Raw genomic sequence first — 19,378 nt, 5'->3', positions numbered from 1 at the left:
AATCAATCAGTTCGTTTTCCCTTATAAAGTCATCCAAGTCCTTCATGCTTGGGGTCAATCTAGCACCACCCAATCTTTCTGAACATCTCCTTATGACATTGAAATCTCCGCCCACGCACCAACATGGGGAAGAAAGTCCAGAAATGTCTGAAAGCTCCACCCAAAAATCCTTCCTAAGTGCTGTGCTATTTGGGCCATAGACGGCTGATAACCAAAACTGTTCGCTTCCATCCACTGCAAATTTGACTGAAACCGAAAAGGAACCTAATACCACCTCCTCATTGTGCAATTTTTTAGAGTCCCAAATGACCAAAATCCCCCCCCGAAGCCCCGCACGCCGGAAGGACTGCCCATTCCTTATTTCTGGCTGTCCACACACTACCCACAAACCTCCTATCACACTCTGCCTTTTTTGTTTCCTGAATCATCACTATATCTGGTTTTTTCGATCTCAAAAAGTCTTTAACTACCCTTCTCTTTTTCCTTGAACCCAACCCCCTGGTATTCCAACTGATTATCTTCATGGATTAAACACACGGACCCTAATCCTCCAAACCAGTTCCAACTCAACTCACAAACCTTTGGTACATCCGCTCTTCCTCCTGGAGTATACTTTTATATCCAGAGTCTTTAAGACGTCGCGCACTTTTGCCATTTTTCTAGGAGAAATTCCTTCTATTTGAAACTCACCTGTTGGGGAACCCACAAAAACACCCGGACTGACTGTAGCCTGATTGGGAGTTGGATTTGTATTAGGCATCACTAGATTAACGCTGTCGGTCATCTGGCTAGGGTAAGCAGTCTGATTCACCTCCAAAATGAGGTTAGGGAAGCCAACACTAATTTGACCCAGAGTATCAGCGTCATCTTTTTTGAAAAAGGATTTTGAGTTCTCTCGGTTCTCCAAAGGATTCAGAGACTGAATTTCAGAACTGGGAAGAATGGGGGCAGTAGGACTCAAGAAGGGAGAAATGGATCCATAAGAAGGGGGGAAATGAGACGAAGGAGACTGAAAAGTTGAAGACGAGGTAACCTCCAGATTTTCCGCGGCCAATGATCCACAATTCCCCAAAAATCTTAGCCCTTTACCTCTGATTTTTGGCGTAGAAGGCAACACCATGACTATTGCGCCACGAGGATCGGACCCCACTCGGCCCAAAAATCCTTCCTTATGTTCGTCGGAGTAGAAATTGTGCATGGCCGCTCCGTTGTTTGATGTCGAAGCCCCTTCCCCAAAGCGATGCTTCCAGATCCTTGAATAACGGCGAGAGAAGAGAGGACTCACACTAAATCCTCTTTCCGCCAGGTAATCGACCCCTAAAGCCGCACCTTCAGGGTGCTCATCGATGACTACCTTGTCCTTCTCGCTCAAAAGAGTCTCGCTGCGACACCGAAGACCTTGTCGGCGCTCAGAGCTTGGAGGGAGAAGGATAGACCACAGCTTCTTTGAACTGATCGTCGTTTTCTTCTTTGCGGGACTACTGGTCTGAGCCTCAAGACCATCTCCAGAAGCTAATCTCCCCTTTCCCGCTGCGGGTGTATCATCTCCAGTTCCTGACGACGCCTCCAACTCCACTGTGTCTTTTCCTCTTGGGCTAAGGCCCATCCCCGACGGGCCTTTATATATGCAGTCCACTTTTTCAACTGCTGAGCCTAATTTAGATGGAGTCTGGGCCTTCCTCTCATAGGCCCGGCAGTCCTCAACAGCAGAGGCCTCGTCCCCTCCGGCCCTTTCCCGCCCCCTTCCTTCTTCTCAACGGGCCCAATGTCCTTTATATTTGAATTTGAATTGGGCGAAGACTGTGCCTGCTCTCCTTTGCTACGTGTCCCCTCTGCAACAACCACAGCCATACCCCTTTCTACCCCCTTCCTCGTTCTATTATCCTCCTCGACACGGCATCTACCTCCAGCCGTTGATCTGAATTTCTCCACCCGCCTTCCTCCACCTGTCCCCGTGTTAAATGCAAAGGCCTCCCGAGTTGACTCGCCCTTTGCGCTACCTCTCCGACAGTCTTCTTCTCCGACCACTACGACGGCAACTGTAAACACCCAATCGCCATCCGTCACCTCGAGTAGAGCTGGGAGGACTGACCTGTCTTTCATTGCTATTCTTACCCTCGCTTGCTGAGATCGAACAATTTTAACGTGCGCCAATCAATTTCAGTCACCGTCCCCCATTGCTCCACTACTTTCTTCAGGTGTACCTCAGACCAGAGGTGAAATGGTAACCCCCGCAGTTCGATCCAGCCTCCTCTGAACTTCCCCTCTATTTTCGCATTTTCCTTTGGCGACCATCTTCTCATCTGTACTGAAATCCTTCCCTCAACCCGTAACTTCCTCAAGTCTTGGAGAAAGATAGCTTCCTCTGTTGTTTCGACGAAGAAAACTCCTTTTCCGCCCGATAATGGTACAATCGTGACTACGCCTTTCTTCCCTAATTTTCTCGCCACCACTCGGCCAACCTCAACCCAGTTAACCCTATCCTCATTGCATTCACACACCACTGCACGCGCCCATCTCCCGACAGGAATAAGGCCGCCTTCTCTTGTTCCTTCGCCACTGACCACTTTCGCAAAAGACCTATGTAAGGGACCCACCTGACTTTGTGGGAATCCTTCTCCTCTGTGTTGCCTTCCTTTTTCAACTGTATTCGACAAGGGGACCACCAGCATTGAAGACAGCGCACTTCTAATATTCTCCCACCCTCTGCCCTCCTCGCCCTCTGGAATAATCAAACAACAATATCTTCTCTTGGTAGCAAACTCCGAGATCCTTAAGAACCTTCCATGGTCGTTGAAGCCAACTTCCATCAAGTGGGCACAACGTTTTCCCCTGAATTTTCTGTTAAAACCTAGGTGACCCTCCATTTCTATGGCTTTCGTCAAATGTTTGATCATCCACCCGACTGCTTCCTTTTCAAAACCTAAGACGAAATCAGAGCCTCTACTGTGCTCTGTGATCGAACACCAAGTTCCTCCTTGCTCGCCTTCAAACTTAACCAAGAAGGTCTTCCTCTCCACGAAAACCTTCACCGACATCCCTCCTTTTTAGTGATGACACTTCAACTCATATACTTGTGTTGTTATTCCAATCTTGGAATACGTTTGACTGATGACACCCTAAATCTCTTTGGCGGTGGAGAGAAACAAGTATGTTTGGCTAATCTTCGGTTGCATGGAGTATAGTAGCCAAGACATGACCATAGAATAACTCATCCCATAATTCATACCGTGGATCATTGGAGTTGGGTTTTGATTTGACACCCGTGATATAGCCCATCTTCCCTGTACTTTTAATGAAAAGTTTGGCTGATTGGGACCATTGTAGGGCTATCATTGAGTTTTTAAGAGGTGATTTGGAGTGTAGGGCTATCATTATGATGGGTAGATAAAGGTGATAAGGTTTGGAGTGTAGAGGAGGGATTGAAGGGTAGGGTTGTTGAGAGGATGGTGTATTTTACTATTTTCACTAGTTTCAGACATTTTAGGGAAAAAACAAGGTTTTAGTTTTTTTATTTTTATTTTTGGAGTAAACAAGAGATGACCTTGAGGGAATTATAATGGGAACTAAGGAACCAACAACAAAGGTCGGTTAAAAGAGTGAACGAGCTACAACAATGAAGGTTGTATGTGACTGAGCAATGAAGGTTCTATGGATCTTGGCAGAGTCAAACTTCTGGCTCTGATACCATGATGAAAAATAATCTCCCGTATATCTTTATATTCTGATTTACAATACATATATACAAAGAATGAGATCCCCTAAATTAGGCAACCTATAAAAAAATCCCTAAAATCAAGCAATCTGATTGCAAGAGTCCTATACGGAAATTTACCTAAGGTTCCTATATGGAATTTACCTAGATTCTTGGTAAAAGAATCATGGGTTAGCTTTTACAAGAAAGGAAAAATATAATAGGAGAAATTAGATATATATGGAGAAAAATAATTGCTGATTTCTTTGCTTATTATTCTAACAAAAAAAAAATTTAAAAATGAGATAAATAAATTTTAAGAAGTTTTTCATTTTTCATAAAGTCTAGAATTTAGATATTCATTATCTAGTATCATAAAGATAAATAAAATAATAAAATCTAAAAAATAAAATAAGAATAAGAAATACAATTTCGCTATGTTGTGAAAAAAAATATACCACTAAAGGAATCCGAGGTCTGAGCACCTTAGGTACACTCTTCTTCTTCCTCCTTCCTCTCTTTTTCTTCTTTTTCTACACCTTCGTTGTAGTCATTGGTTTTGAAAGCCTAATTTGGGCTTTGTTTGTTTTATTTCGAAGAGCAAAATGTACTGTTTTGATGCTACTCTTTTTTTTTTCTTTTAATTTTTTTTTTAAAGGTCAAGATGATGTCGCTTTGCCTGTTTTTTTTTGTTTTAAGAAAAAAACTACTCTAAAACAATGTTTTTTGTTCCTTGTTTATTATTTTGAAAATAGGCATTTCAAAAGGTTCCCTCTAGCAAAACAACTCCCCTCTACTTCTTTTGTTGGATGCTTACCCTTAGAAAGAGATGAAGGAGAGATAGGTCCACACCTTAAGAAGGACAAAGGAGGAACCATACCTAAGAAATGGGAAGCCTTTGCCACTAGTCCTTTGTTGGTGATAGTTGTCTTCACCAAAGTTGACTTTAGTTGAGCCATCTCCCCTATAGCACAACGACAAAGATCCATGGCCCCCTTTACCATTCCTTTGATTGTTGGAGTGGTGTTACCCACACTGTGGCTAGGGCTTGAGGAAGCTAACTCTAGAAAATGGGCAAAGGTCTCTCCTGATTCATAAGAGGCCCAATCCACTTGCAAAATCTCCATTGGGCTTTGGGCTAGCCCCCTTTAAAACATCCATGCACACTCATTTTTGGCCCCAACCTCCCCAAGGCCCACTTCTTAACCCAAGTTTCCATTCAAGCTGTCAGTGCCTAGGCCGAAGAACCCCTCTCATTGCCTCGGCCTTTAATTGGCAAAGAAGGGCCTTTTTGGGCCTACGTCTCTTTACCAACTCACTTGCCCTTCATTAGGTCTAAAGCAGTTCAAATTTTATTGGGCTCTTTGTGGGCGATGCCCAACTTCTTGTTTAGGCCTCTATCCATCTCATGGCCCACCCCCTCATCTATAGTATGATTCTTCATAAGGCCATGGTTTAAAGTTGCGGTCTTGGTCATTGACTCGGGAGGTCTTGAGGCACATCTCAATATCTTAGATTGGTATCGAGCGATACATAAAATATATTCAATTAAATATACTTTTTATAAAATTTTAAGTTTAAAGTATATTTAATGTTATTTAAGTTTACAAATCTGTTTATCAGTTTTTAATATTAAAAGTTATTTTATTTAATAACTTCATATTAAATTTAATTAATTATAATTTTTTTTTAAATTGTCTATCACCATTTGATTTAATGTTGATACGAGTAATTGTTAATTTTTCTAGTAATATATTATCTAACAAAATTTAATTTGTACAACTTATTTAATTGTATTAAAAAAGTTGGTAACTTATCTAAAATGTAATTAAATTAAATTCTTATAAATTATATTTACATTTCTATTTATGTCACTTTATTCATTACCAATTGTAGAAATATCACTATATTCATCACCCATTGTATAAATACCCAAATACCCATTAGATAAACCATGAGAACCCATCACCATATAACCCAATACCCATTTCTTCTTTCTCCTCAGTCTTTTCTTCTCTTTTAGACCCTTTTTTTTTTCGTTTCTCCACTATTGGATGAATAAAACCATCTACGATTTGAGTGAAATAAAACCACCTTTCTAACTCCAAAAAATACAGATTCCATTTCTAAATTAAACATTTTCCCTTTCTCCTCTTTCTCAAGTTCTAGGCTGCTTCTCATCTTTCTCCTCAAGTTCCAGACTGTTTTCCTTTTGAATCAATCCAAACCATCTTTGAGTCAAACTTGGATATCGGTTTTGTAGTAGGTTAGCCGAGGCAGATACGACTCGGCCAAGTTGTATTACGTCTCAGCCATTACTTCAAACCTTGCATGAGGCTCCTTCTATCTAGCCAGTCCCCTCTGGTACATGGGCCCACTGTTGCTGCTCACTACGAGAAAATATTGCTTCATCCCTATCCATTTTATCCTCTTACACCAAGGGGTGATATATTTTCTTCCACTTTTTGTTAACCCTACTCTCATCATGGCGCATGAAACTCCCTCCATGTCTTCCCTAATTTTCCAGCCTCTTACTAGTTGTGCTCAGCACCACTTGAGACAATCATGGCAAAATCTCACACAACAGTTGAATGGAGTAACAAAAGCTGCCCCCACCACAACCTGTATACTTCCTAGCACCTTCCTCCCGTTTGTTCTAATCAAGACACTCTTACCACTACAAGTAATGACTATAATTAGTATCTGCATCCATTGCCATGAAACCTCCACAAGAATCTCCCAATGGTTTAAAAACCTCCCATCCCATGGGAAAGTTGAAAGTCTCACAATCTTCACCCAAGCTTCCTCAGCATGAACTTCTCTAAAATAGCCAACATATGCGACCCCCTTGTCCAATATCAACCCCTTCTTGAACACTCTTATCCCTTCGTTGAAGACCCTTTTTTGCCTTAGAACTTAAACTCAAACAAGATGGGAGAACCTCTCATTGAGGCTAAATGGACATTCCTTTTCAACCTCCAATGATATCTAGCCCATGCCTATAGGAAAGGAAAAAATGGGGCCTTGTTGAGAAATTCCCCCATCTCCCCACTAGACACCAACTAAGAGCCCTTCAATTTTTTAAATGAGTCGAACCCCCCAAATTGAAACCACACTACATCTCCCACTTCCAATAGCCCTTTTTCACTACACCTACATATTCATCTCACTCTCTTGGACCCCTATCACCACGCTCCTGAAAGAGGGATTTACCAGCTTTAGGCTCTTCAATAGGACCCAAGAGAGGCACTACTCTGAAGCTCCTCAATGTTTTGGCCAACAGACCCCTCCTCCCAAGCAACCCCTTTCCTTTTGGAAGCACTAGGGAGAATTTCTTTGCCTCACTTGAGAGCATGAACACATAAGGAATCTCCCTGCTCCATTACTTCGAAGCTTCAACTTGTAGCTTTTCCCTCCCTTCATTCACAACCTACTGGAATTCTTTATGTTCTCACCCTCATTACAAACTTCCTCCCCTTCCAAAAGGGAGGACAAACCCTTTGCACCAAATCTGACCCATTGCGAGAAGCCTTGGCCCCTCTTAGGGATTGTTGTAGTCATCTTGCCTTTGGTTTGCTCAGTTAAGATCTCAAAAGATTTTTACTCTATTGCCTTTGGTTTTCTAAATTATGCAATTGTTGATCTCTTGTTTCTCCTTTCCTTGAAAAATGCCGTATTTATTCTTTTCTTTTCTTAATGAGAGGTATACCATATAATCTTTTAATTGAAAAGTCTCTTTCTTCTAATTTTTTTTCCTGCTTATTTGACTCGTATTCTGTTCAAAGTGAATTTCGAAGAATAAGATCCCCTAGAAAGTCAGAGTTCGTATGGGTAGTGGCCAATAAAAATGTGAATAAAAAAAATATGCTTTGTTTAGAAAACCTACAAAGCTATTATCCTTATGAGCTGTGCTTTATGGTGGTGTCCACATGATATAGGTCCTAATGTGGGAAATTTTGTCACCAAAGCTTTGTCATTCATGCGCAACTTTTTTATCCTGTCTAAATGTGTTGAAGAAAATAGAAATGTCTGAAACCTTCTATTCAAATGTTTTCTTTCGAACCCTTGAACCCACAGATTTCAAGTGTGCTCCGGCTTTTACTATAAATCTTTTTAGTTTTCAGCCGCTAATTCACACTGTTCACAATTTCCAGGTTGTAAGAGCTTTACAATTTCTCCAGAAGGGCAAAGATTCTTCTACAAGTAACTGGGAGGCAGTTAGCATTCCCCGTGGTACTCTTCAGGTTTGTTAAATTTTATGTATGTTTCCTGTATTTAGTTTTTGTCAGTTGAAACTGCATTAAACAGGGAAATTAACATGTTTAGTGGATGGTATGTTAACTCTATAAATATTTGTGGGATGGGGCTGCCTTCTCAGTATCTGGGGCTGCCTTTAGGGGCTCCTAACAAGGCTCATTCTGTGTGGGATGGGGTGGAAGAGAGAGTGAGGAGGAGACTTGCGCTTTGGAAACGGCAGTATATATCCAAAGGTGGGAGAATCACTCTCATAAAGAGCATATTGGCTAGCATGCCAATCTATCAAATGTCTCTTTTCTTGATGCCCAAGACTGTTGCTAGAAGGTTAGAAAAAGTACAAAGAGATTTTCTTTGGGGAGGGGGAAACTTGAAGAGGAAAGTTCATCTAGTTAATTGGGAAGTGGTTTGTGCGGATAAGGATAAGGGTGGGTTAGGCTTAAGGAAGCTAGCCCTTTTGAACAAGGCCTTGCTTGGTAAATGGATTTGGAGGTTTGCTTATGATAAAGACAATCTTTGGAAACAAGTGATCATGGCAAAATATGGACAAGAGGGTCTTGGTTGGAGGACAAAGAAGGCTAATGGGGCGTTCGGAGTAGGGGTTTGGAAGGAGATCTTGAAGGAAACTGATTGGTGTTGGGATAATATGGTGCTCATAGCTGGGAAGGGTACCAAAATCAGATTTTGGACTGATGTATGGTGCACTGGTACAGCGCTATCCCAAAACTTCCTTCATCTCTTTGCCATGGCTGTTCATAGGAATGCTACGGTGGAGGAGATGTGGGACCAGAATTTTGGACAAAGAGGCTGGAACCTAAGATTTTTGAGGGATTTTAATGATTGAGAGTTGGATATGGTAGGGGACTTGCTCCATGTTTTGAGGGGTCACAGGCCTTCTTTGGAGGAAGACTCAATTTTTTGGAAGGGAGGAAGAAACGGACAGTTTAGGGTTAAGGAAGTGTACAGCTTGTTGGCCAACCCCAATGACACTGCTTTTCCAACAAGTTGTATTTGGGTGGATAGAGTTCCAACCAAAGTTGCGTTCTTTGCTTGGGAGGCTACGTGGGGGAAGGTGCTTACTCTTGACAGGCTCCAGAAAAGAGGGTGGCAACTCCCTAATTGTTGTTTTTTGTGTGGGTGTGATGAAGAAACTGTAAATCATATTCTTATACACTGTATAATGGTCAAAGTCCTGTGGGATATCGTCTTTGGGTTATTAGGTGTTCAGTAGGTCTTTCCAGAAACTGTAAAGGAGGTCTTAACTTGCTAGAGGGGCCCTTTTGTGGGGAAGAAAAGGAAAAAGATATGGAAATCCATCTCGTTGTGTATTTTTTGGACGGTTTGGAAGGAGAGGAATAGATTAACCTTTAGGGGGGGGGGGTGTGTTAGATATTCAGAAACTCAAGAATTTTTTTGTTTGTAATTTATGGAGTTGGGCTATATTGTATATGGGAGAGGAGTCTCTTTCCCTTATAAGCTTTTTGGAGTGGTTAGCTTCCACTTAAGGGGTGGTGAGGCTTTTTTGGCTTTCGTTTTTGCTTTTGAGGCCTTAGCTGCCTTGTATACCCCTTGTATGCAGTGTAACTTTTTGCCTCTGGTTTAATACAATTCTGGCTTACTTATCAAAAAAAAAAAAAAAAAAAAATCTATAAATATTTGTCATTAAATTGAAAAATATTGGTATTTTTCTTGGTTATTTCCATGTAGCATGGACTCTTTCAAAGAGTTGTGTCCTTGTTGGACACCATGCTGGACATTGTACTCCCAGTGATTAATGTTTGTGTGTGTATTCTCTCTCTGATAGGCCATGTGCTTATGGAAAGGTTAACAGAAATGAGAATCTTCAAGCCAGAAAAGATGACAAACATTTTGCCCAGATATTTTATGTGATATGTAGAAACAGTAGGGATATGATTGACCATCCTTTTCTTCATTTTCGTTATTTATTGTCTCTTTTTTTTTTGTTCTTTTTGATCAGAAACAAAAACATTTTCATTAACAGAGTAAAACTGAAAAGGATGAGAAATCCTTCCCTCATTACAAACCTGATCAAAACAAAGGAAAAGAAAAAAGAAAGAGAAGACGTCAAAATGTCTCAACATTACTATTTTAACACTTTTGAACTACGTATTGAAATCCAATTGAGTTGAATAAAGTTACGAGGATTGCCCTTGAAAGCTATAGTAGTAGATGCCAAAATGATGAATAGAAATAGATTTAGTCCCATAACGTTTCGGATGTCCTCCCCTTGTCCTCAAAGATCCTTGCATTTCTTATCCAAATCAAAGTAACACAAATGATTTGCCATACAACTTTGCCCTTATTCTTGCTTTCAACTCCCTAAAAGAAATGGTCCACATGTCACATACACTTCTAGGAGGAACCAAAATCAAGTTTGCCAAGCTACAAAGCTTATTTGTTGTCTCTTTGGCATGACTTATTTGGCTTAAACTCTATCTTTGGTGGATTGGTGCTATAGCGGAGATTGCACTTTAGTTACATGGATCAAGAGTGTGAGAGGAAGATATCTTCGTTCTTTGCTGTTATTCAGATGATTGGAACAGATCACATGAATTTAGATATTGATGGCAAAGGTAGACAAACCTTTGATGTGATATTGATCACAAATGGAGAAGTGGATGAGAAAAGATATTCGAAAGGCAAAGGAATTGTTTTTAAGATCAATTTTTGACAAGCTTATAATCACATGGTTTGGGGCCTTTTAGAGTATGCATTAGAAAAGAAAGGTTTTAGGCATATGGAGATTGTGGATATTTGGATGCATCTTGTAACTTTCTAGAGTTAATAAATTGGCATGACAAGGGCTGGGTCAAGGCACCTAAAACTTTAGATAGGGTGATCCTTTCTCTCCTTTTCTTCTTACTTTAGTTGCATATGTTCAGAGCTAATTGATGTTGAGAGCAGAGGAAAAATGATAATCCAGAGATCTTTTTGTAGGTAGAAGTAGGATGAGGGTGGAAGTATGTTGATGACACCATATTTTTGTCAAGAGCTTGATTGGAAGGATGTATGGAGCCTCTTATTTTGTTGGTGTTTGGTCACACATTTCCATGCTCAAGTAAGTTTAGATGAGAATACCCTGTTGGGTATCCGTATTGTTAAAGCCAAGTTCTTGTTTTCTCATCCTTCTTTTTAATTACTATTTCAAAGCATTGAAATTTTTGTTTCAGATAAAAAAAGTTGACTGCTGCTTTGTGATTACTACTTCAAAGCAATGACATTGTTGTTTCGACAAAAAAATATGTCCTATTGCAATCATGTGTTTAATCATCTTTCCCTATACTGTCATGTTGTATTATGACTGTGGCACAAGTTACTTATTCTTGTTGGGATTGCTTGGGTGCCTCCCAAAAGTGTAGGCAGTATGATGATCATTGTCCTTTTGTGATGTAGAGGATGTACTAGGAGTAGAATTCTTTGGCAGTTGGCTAGTCTCACTGTCATCATATTGTGGCCCGAGAGGAATTTTAGAACACTTTAGCATCATAGGTGGAGTATTTCGGGATCTTTGTTGGACAAGGTTTATTTTTCCTCCTTTCTTTGGGTGTCACTTACTTGTACGTTTTTAGGTAGTCTATTGAGTCTGATGTTGGATTGGAGCTTTCCTGTGGGTTCCCTTGAGCATCATTTTGATGGGTGCCCTTTCTGAAACCCAAGATTATCGGGGACTGGTGCTGTTTACAGAGATCATTCTGGTAGATTTGTTAGATTCTTTCCAGACCTGCTGGGATTGGGTTAGCTATAGATGCAGGGCTCCTTGCCTTGTTGGAAGGCCTGCTTCAGGCAAGACCTCTGGGTATTGATTATCTCCAGGTGAAAGGCCCTTCATCCAGAGTCATCTCATGTATTCAGAGGAGAAGTGAGGCCATGGAAGTTTGCCATGGTTACATAAAATCATTGATTTTGGTAGAGGTTTTGGTTCCTCTTATCCTTGGACTCCTTGTTTGATACACTAGACAGCAGGGCAGTTGGCTAAACAAAGTTCCTTGTATATCTTCATCGGGGATATTATGCAACCTTAATTTGTGGTCTCTTAGTTCTCTTTTTGTTGGATACCGTAGTGTTTACTCATTTTGTTGAATTTTCAAATGTTTTTCAGTGATGGTTCATCTCTCATTTGCAAACTTCGAAGTGGTAGTTTCTGTGTTCATTTAAAATTGTAGTTACAGATGGATAATACCATTCTTATGATGCTTGATTTACTTTTTACCTTGTATTTACAATAGAATCATATTATTGCATTGGAGAAGATGGTTTCATTTTCTCAAATTGGGAAATATCTGTTTCTAAATCTTGCAGACTAAGAAAAATATGCATGATGTCTTTTATCATTTAGGTGAAAATTTATGGATTATTATTGTTGTATAATTTGGCATCTGTTATTTGTGATTTAGGTGACTTTTCTTCATAAAGGATTTGATGAGACACGTCGGCTTGGCCTCCATAGTGAAACAGAACAGGTATTTCTTTGTTATTCCTTGAGTTCTATTGTTTCCATGGATAACTGAAAAAATAGACTGGGTTCCTGAATGTTCTGTTGTGCTCTTCATTTTATTAGATGGTACGACATGCATCTCCACTAGGTGAAACTGGAATGCTTGTTGTTGATTCTGTGGTGAGTTTATCTTATTGGTCTTAAAGTTAAATATGTGGTTAACTGTTGGTTTTGTATTGTTCATGTTCTATGATTTCTAGCAACAATGGAGTGTTGCAGGTGCCAGGTGGTCCAGCTCATAAGCAGTTAGAGCCAGGTGATGTGCTTGTTCGAATGAATGGGGAAGTAAGTTATGACTTAAATAACACAGAATTCCATTGATGAGTTGCAGTGAGATATTGCTTAGTGATTTTAAGTCTGCCTTTTATTTAGTGAGCTGCTTTCTATGGCTGGAATTTCCATTCTTGTAGATGAAATTGTTAAATTAGAAAACCCATTTCCTACCTTTCTGTACATGCTCCTCCTGTTTTTGGTTGCACTTATTGGTTCTGGGATTGCTTTTTCTGTCTGTTTTTTGTGTCTGGTTCCATATTTGGAATCAGACATTACCTTTGGAAAGTCTGATTTGATATCATTCGAATGTGTTCTTAACTTCTCCATTGTATGATATCATATAGGGTCATAGCTAAGACTACTTTGCTGCTTTCTTTGCTGAACATTCTGCATTGCCCCTTCTCTTTAGAGTTATGGATAAGTTGTTCTCTTGGGTTAGATTGCATTGGTTGGTTGAAGAGTGGCCTTGTGGCCATCTCTTTTCTTGGATTTGGAATAGTGGCCTTGTGTAATGGGGCTATCCTTGCTTTATTATGGGTTATCTGGCTAGATAGAATTGCTAGAATTTGTTTGTACAATTAAAAGTAAAGAAGATGCTCAGGAGAGATTGTGTTTCCTCTCAACACTGTCACCTAGGAGGTCCTTTCAACATTCTGTCTCTGGACTACACATTGTGCTTTTAGCCATTTTTTGTTATACTTCTTGTACTTAGCTCTCTTCCTTCATTTTTTAGATTCTACCTTTCTCTGTCTTTAACCATCTATATATATTATCGCTTGATGGACTTTACTTAGGTTGAGAATGGACAAGTATTAGATGGAGGATGGGAATTTCTTTTACATATTTCTCTAGGTAACCTATTAAAAACTTCTCCTTGACTCCTTTTATTAAAAAACAATACAATATTTATAACTTGTCTCAAGCAAGAGAAAGAAACAAACATTAAATTCTTTACTAGCTATACACAAAATGTTCCCAACCCTGAAAGTGCCATGAAGAGCAACCATAGTCCATATTGACTTTGAGAAGTAAAGTCCTTTTGCTTCAAAGCCCCCATAGTTACAATAAAGAATGTGTTCAACTATTAGTAAGAGTAGAATGGTGTTGGTTAAGAAATTGCAACTTTCCAAGTAGGAACTAGATGAGTATACCATGAAGTTACAAGGTTGTACCTGCAGACCAATCCTGTAAATCAAAATAGGTACAAAAGTAATACACTTCTATCGTTTACTTGGATTTGTGAGTAGAAACATGGTGTGATGGTCCTGTATCAAGTGGTTGTACAACAAAGGTAATAGATCATGAAAAGAGTGGTTTATTATGTATATAATTTTGAGTCAATATGGATAAAAGATCTTTGGATATTATACTACTCAATTCTCTTTGAACAAATTATTTTTAAGTAATATAAGAAAAAGAAAAAGATGATGTTAAGAAGTATTCTCGCATTTATTGCTATTGATTGTTTATTCTAATTTATATTGCCTATGTTTGTATCATTTATGTAAAAAAATTTAGTCAAAATATGAAATTGAATGATGTAGGATTATAAAAATTATAGCATTATAGAAGTACTTCTTTGTTGTATAATGAGATGAGAGAGACAAAAAATGATAAGAGAAAAGGAAAGAAAAGAACATGGAATCCTTGGTGATCACTCGTAGGCTCCTGGACAATCGCACATCGAGTTCACCTTGAGTTTCTTAGAAATCTCACTTAAAGAGAATATAATCACACCTCAAGAAGCTATGTAGCTACTGAACTTTCAATCATTTTTATTATAAAATTGAAAGACTACATAGATTTATGTGGTACTCATAGAACTCCTTATAGACTAGGACTTTATTTCATATTTAGAATATGACTTAGTTTCCTAAATAAATTATAATTTAAAATAAATAGAAAGTTGATTAAAAACTTTATTACTCAAACTTAGAGCTTTGTGGGATATTGTTTTTGGTTTAGTTGATGTGAAATGGGTTTTTCCAGAAACTGTAAAGGAGGTCTTAGCTAGCTGGAGGGGCTCGTTTGTGGGGAAGAAAAGGAAAAAGATTTGGGACGCCATTCCGTTGTGTATTTTTTGGACGGTGTGGAAGGAGAGGAATAAATTGGCTTTTAGGGGGGTGTGTTGAACATTCAGAAGTTAAAGAATTTTTTTGTCTGTAATTTGTGGAGTTGGGCCAAATTGTATGTAGGTGAGGAGGCGTTCTCCCTTATAGGCTTCCTGGAGTGGAGAGCATTCACCTAAAGGGAGGTGATTCTTTTTGTCTTTGTTTTTTGAGGCCTTAGCCGCCTTGTATACTCCCTGTATACTTTGTGGCGTTTTGCCTTTTTAATGCATATCCTTTACTTATCAAAAAAAAAAAAAAAACTTTATTACTCAAACTGATTCTAATAAAAAAAAATTCAATTAAAAGTATGAGATGCTAAAATTAGTAAACTATACTTGACAAGTAATTTTGATTTTTCTTGATAGGCAAATAAAAAACATGTATTAAAGAGCGCCTAACAAAAATGATGGTCCAATCCCTGTACACTGAGAGTCTAAAAAGCACACAACTATACAACCTATACATTATCCAAGCCCTCTATGAAATCCATAAGGGAAAGGTTTGCTTTCCCAAGGGTCTTAGCCCGTTCTAAAAATGTTTTCAAGAAAAAGTCCTTCAATAATTGATCGAAATGCTCTTCTTCCCTGAAAATTTTACTGTTATGTTCCTTCCAAATATAGCAAAATAAACCAAGGGTTCCATGGTCTCTTATGCCTTTATTGCAGAGCATTGTGATTGACTTCAGGAAAACCCACTGCAAGCCAATTAAAGATAGAACAAGGTCCTAAAGCTTAAGTTGTTTGATGCAATGAATTAGAATGTGACTAGCTGTCTTCTCCTTTACCCTGCGTAAACAGCACCTGTTGACCCATGTCCATTCTCTCGTATCATTTGTTAAAATCTTCTCCTGAGCAGCTTCCCACCCTAAGAAAAGACCCTTAATGGGTTGCAAGAATTCCAAATCTTATTACCTGGAAATTTCTTAGAAGTCTCAGAAATTAAAGAAAGAAAACAAGACTTAATAGAGAACTTTCCACTCCTCACCCCCTTCCAAACCAACCTGTCTTTAGATCCCTGTACAACGGTGATATAAATGTGCATAAAATGGTTTTCCATTTCCCTCATCTCCTAATCATGACAATCCATTTTAAAACAAGGGTTCCAATGTCTTCTCCCATCCTCCACCACCCTAAGCTTTCCCACTCTAGCACTCCTATTGGAAGCAAAATTAAACAAGGATGGAAGTCAATCTTGCAACATATAGTCACCACACCATCAGTCAAACCAGAACTTATTTTTAAACTCTTAAAAACTTTCAACCGCATTTTTCCTTCTTTTGTGAATCTCCAAAGGCTGCTTCTAAAGTTGTTCCCCCATCGCTACACTTCTTATTCTATCAATGATTGATTAAATAAAATGAAAGGGTTCCAATTTAGTGTCTTGAATGAAATGAGCAGACTAAAATCAGTAGTATTCTAATAGTTAGAATGGTAAAAAGATTTATATATGATACTATTCGTTTTTCATTTTTTCTTACAATAGAGGTCATAACTAAGATTGTTGAAAAGTTGCCTACATTTTTCATATAGGGGTTTTTAACTTTGTGTTTAGGTTCAGCTTTGGTGATTTTAAAGTGGGATAATTTCTTTGAAGTCAATAACTTTTAAATTTAAATAATTTAAATTGTGAAACTTTAAGGTTTAAACGTCTTATTAACCTTAGACTTTGATACTTCTGAATTTGCACTTCTAATTTATCTAACACTTTTGCTTTTGGAGTTTAAATTTCTTAATATTAATAAACACCAATCACATACGAGACCGCAAAAAATATTTGCATATTAAAATGTTTAAAATGTTTGAATCATATGTTTGAAGTCATTAACTTAAAAATTAACTTAAGTCAATAAGTAATGAGTATTATCTTTTATCAAGCAGTTTCTAAGTCTGAAATTACCTCAAATCAAACAAAATGTGTGGTAATCAATAACTTTTTCAATGACTTTTTGGAAAAGGATTAATGTTTAAAATGTTTGTAGTTCCAATCCCAATTGTTCAATCAATTTTAGTAATAACATTTTTTTTTTGAAGCATTTTTGTTTAATTTCCTAATAGTGAAAATATTGTCGAGAAAAATGCATTAAAAGTAACGAATCCATACCATTAAGTACGGTTGTTTTCCTTATAGTTCAAAACCCCCCTCTATTATTAACCATGATGCAAAAAAAAAAGAAAAAAAAAAAGAAAAAAGAAAAGAAAAGAAAAGAAGGGGATATTTGTAATATATCATGTATCGGGACCTATGGAAACGATATCAAGTGGAGAAATATCGTTCGGGTGAAATTTTGAGAAAAATTGCCAAAAATTGCCGATATTTCCTGATATTTTTGGTCAATCAACACGAGTTAAAGGGCAGTCAACACGGGCTTGGGGCGGTCAATGTGGGCGTGCAATAGTAAAGCTAAAAAATGCCTTTGATTTTTGTAGTGAAGGGGACTTGAACCCCAAACAAAAGGCTTAGCCTACCACTAGGGCAAGTTTGGCCCTTGTTAAATATATTGCACCAAACATATATATATTAAAAGTCATCATATAAACAATTTTTTTTTTTTTTGATAAGCAAACACAATTCATTAAAAGAAAAGGCTGAAAAGCCCCAACGTATACAAGACGTATACAAGGCAACAAAGGCCAAACAAGCAAAAACCAAAAAAAACAAACCACCCCTTAACTGGAGGCAAACCACTCCAGAAACTCTATAAGGGAAAGCGGCTCCTCTACCATATACAAATTAGCCCAACCCCAGATATTACATACAAAAGAATATTTAAACCTCTGAATTGCTAAACCCCCCTCCCCCTAAAGGCCAATCTATTCCTTTCCTTCCAAACCATCCAAAAAATGAATAAGGGAATGGAATTCCAGAAAATTTTCCTTTTTTTCCCCACAAAAGCACCCCCCCCAACTATATAAAACCTCCTTTACAGTATTAGGGAACACCCACTTGACCCCAACTAAGCCCAACACTAAGTCCCAAAGCACTCTAGCCACTGTACAATGAATAAGTAAATGATTCACACTTTCCGCTTCGCAAGCACACAAAAAACACCGATGAGATAGCTGCCAGCCTCTCTTTTGTAGCCTATCAAGAGTCAAGATCTTTCCCCAAGTCGCTTCCCACGCAAAAAACATGATTTTAGTTGGGACTCTTCCCACCCAAATTTTGTTTTTTGGAAAGTTGACCTCCAAAGCCCTATCCAGCCAGCTATACGCTTCCTTCACCTTAAACTGCCCACTTCCCCCTCCCTTCCAAGAAACCGAGTCATCCTCCCAAGTTATCCTAAGACCTCTCAGCGCTTGGAGCAACTCGCCTACCATCTCCACCTCCCAGTCATTAAAATTCCTTATAAAACTCAAATTCCAGCCTCCTTCCCTTGCATTCTGGTCCCACAGGTCTTCAACAGTCGCATTTTTGTTGGTTGCCAAGATGTAGAGATGCGGAAACCTTTGGGACAGCGCTGCCTCACCGCACCACACGTCAGTCCAGAATCTGACTTTGTTACCTTTCCCCACAATAAACACCATTTTGTCCCAGCACCATCCAGCTTCCTTTAAGATTTCCTTCCACACCCCCACCCCACGCGCACCCACCGCCTTTTTGGTCTTCCAACCATAATCCTCTTGACCAAACTTAGCCACCAGCACTTGCTTCCAAAGGGCCTCCTTGTCCAAAGCGAATCTCTAAGTCCATTTGCCAAGTAACGCCTTATTCATAATGATAAACTTCCTAATTCCAGCCCCCCATTCACCTTATCCCCACACACCACTTCCCATTTAACCAGATGAGCTTTCCTCTCCATGTGACCTCACCCCACACAAAAAGTCTCTTTGCAATTTTTCTAACCTTCTTGCCACAGAAAAGGGCATATAGAATAATGACATCTGATACACTGGCATACTTACCATAGAGCTTTTGATTAGAGTGATTCTCCCACCCTTTGAAATATATTGGCTCTTCAAAAGGGCGAGCCTCCTTCTCATTTTCTCTTCTACCCCATCCCACCCATAGGCAGCCTTATTAGGCACCCCAAAGGCAGCCCCAAATACACAGTTGGCAGCTGCCCCACCCTACACCCTAACTCCACAGTCATCATATAAACAATATTAAAAAAATATTTTAGAGAACAAATTAATTATAACTATTTTATAATTAAATGAAAAATTTTCGTTTAATTGATTACCAAAAATATAAAAATTATCATGATAATTTTCTTCATAGTGTTTTTAATATCATTAATAGATTAATTAAAAAATAAAAATTGTACATATATCATCATTTATTTTATATCATTTAATATAATTGAATTAAATAGATCATAATTTTAATATTAAATATATTTTAAAATTAGACATGTTATAATCAAATATTATAATATTATTATGAAATAATATTTGATGTAATTCAATAATAAATGTACACTTATAAAATTCAAGTTTTTTAACATCGCATACGATATTATTATCAAATATAATAAATCATATCATATTAATGTTACATTCTTCAACAAAACAACTTTAAAATGTCTGTTAT

The 19,378-nt window shown here is 38.4% G+C and overlaps 1 protein-coding gene across 1 annotated transcript in view; it reads left to right on the top strand.

The window, feature by feature from the left end:
* LOC117931356 (protease Do-like 7) overlaps positions 1-19,378 on the top strand; it is a 103,952-nt gene that overhangs the window by 41,216 nt on the left and 43,358 nt on the right. Inside the window, 4 exon segments of the mRNA XM_034852321.1 lie at positions 7,849-7,938; positions 12,364-12,429; positions 12,528-12,584; positions 12,684-12,749. Of these exon segments, the coding sequence (XP_034708212.1) occupies positions 7,849-7,938; positions 12,364-12,429; positions 12,528-12,584; positions 12,684-12,749 (279 nt within the window).

This window comes from Vitis riparia, chromosome 14, assembly GCF_004353265.1.
Source record: "Vitis riparia cultivar Riparia Gloire de Montpellier isolate 1030 chromosome 14, EGFV_Vit.rip_1.0, whole genome shotgun sequence".
Taxonomy (NCBI): domain Eukaryota; kingdom Viridiplantae; phylum Streptophyta; class Magnoliopsida; order Vitales; family Vitaceae; genus Vitis; species Vitis riparia.
The sequence above is the reverse complement of the archived record's forward strand: the minus strand, read 5'-3'. Positions and strand labels throughout refer to the sequence as shown.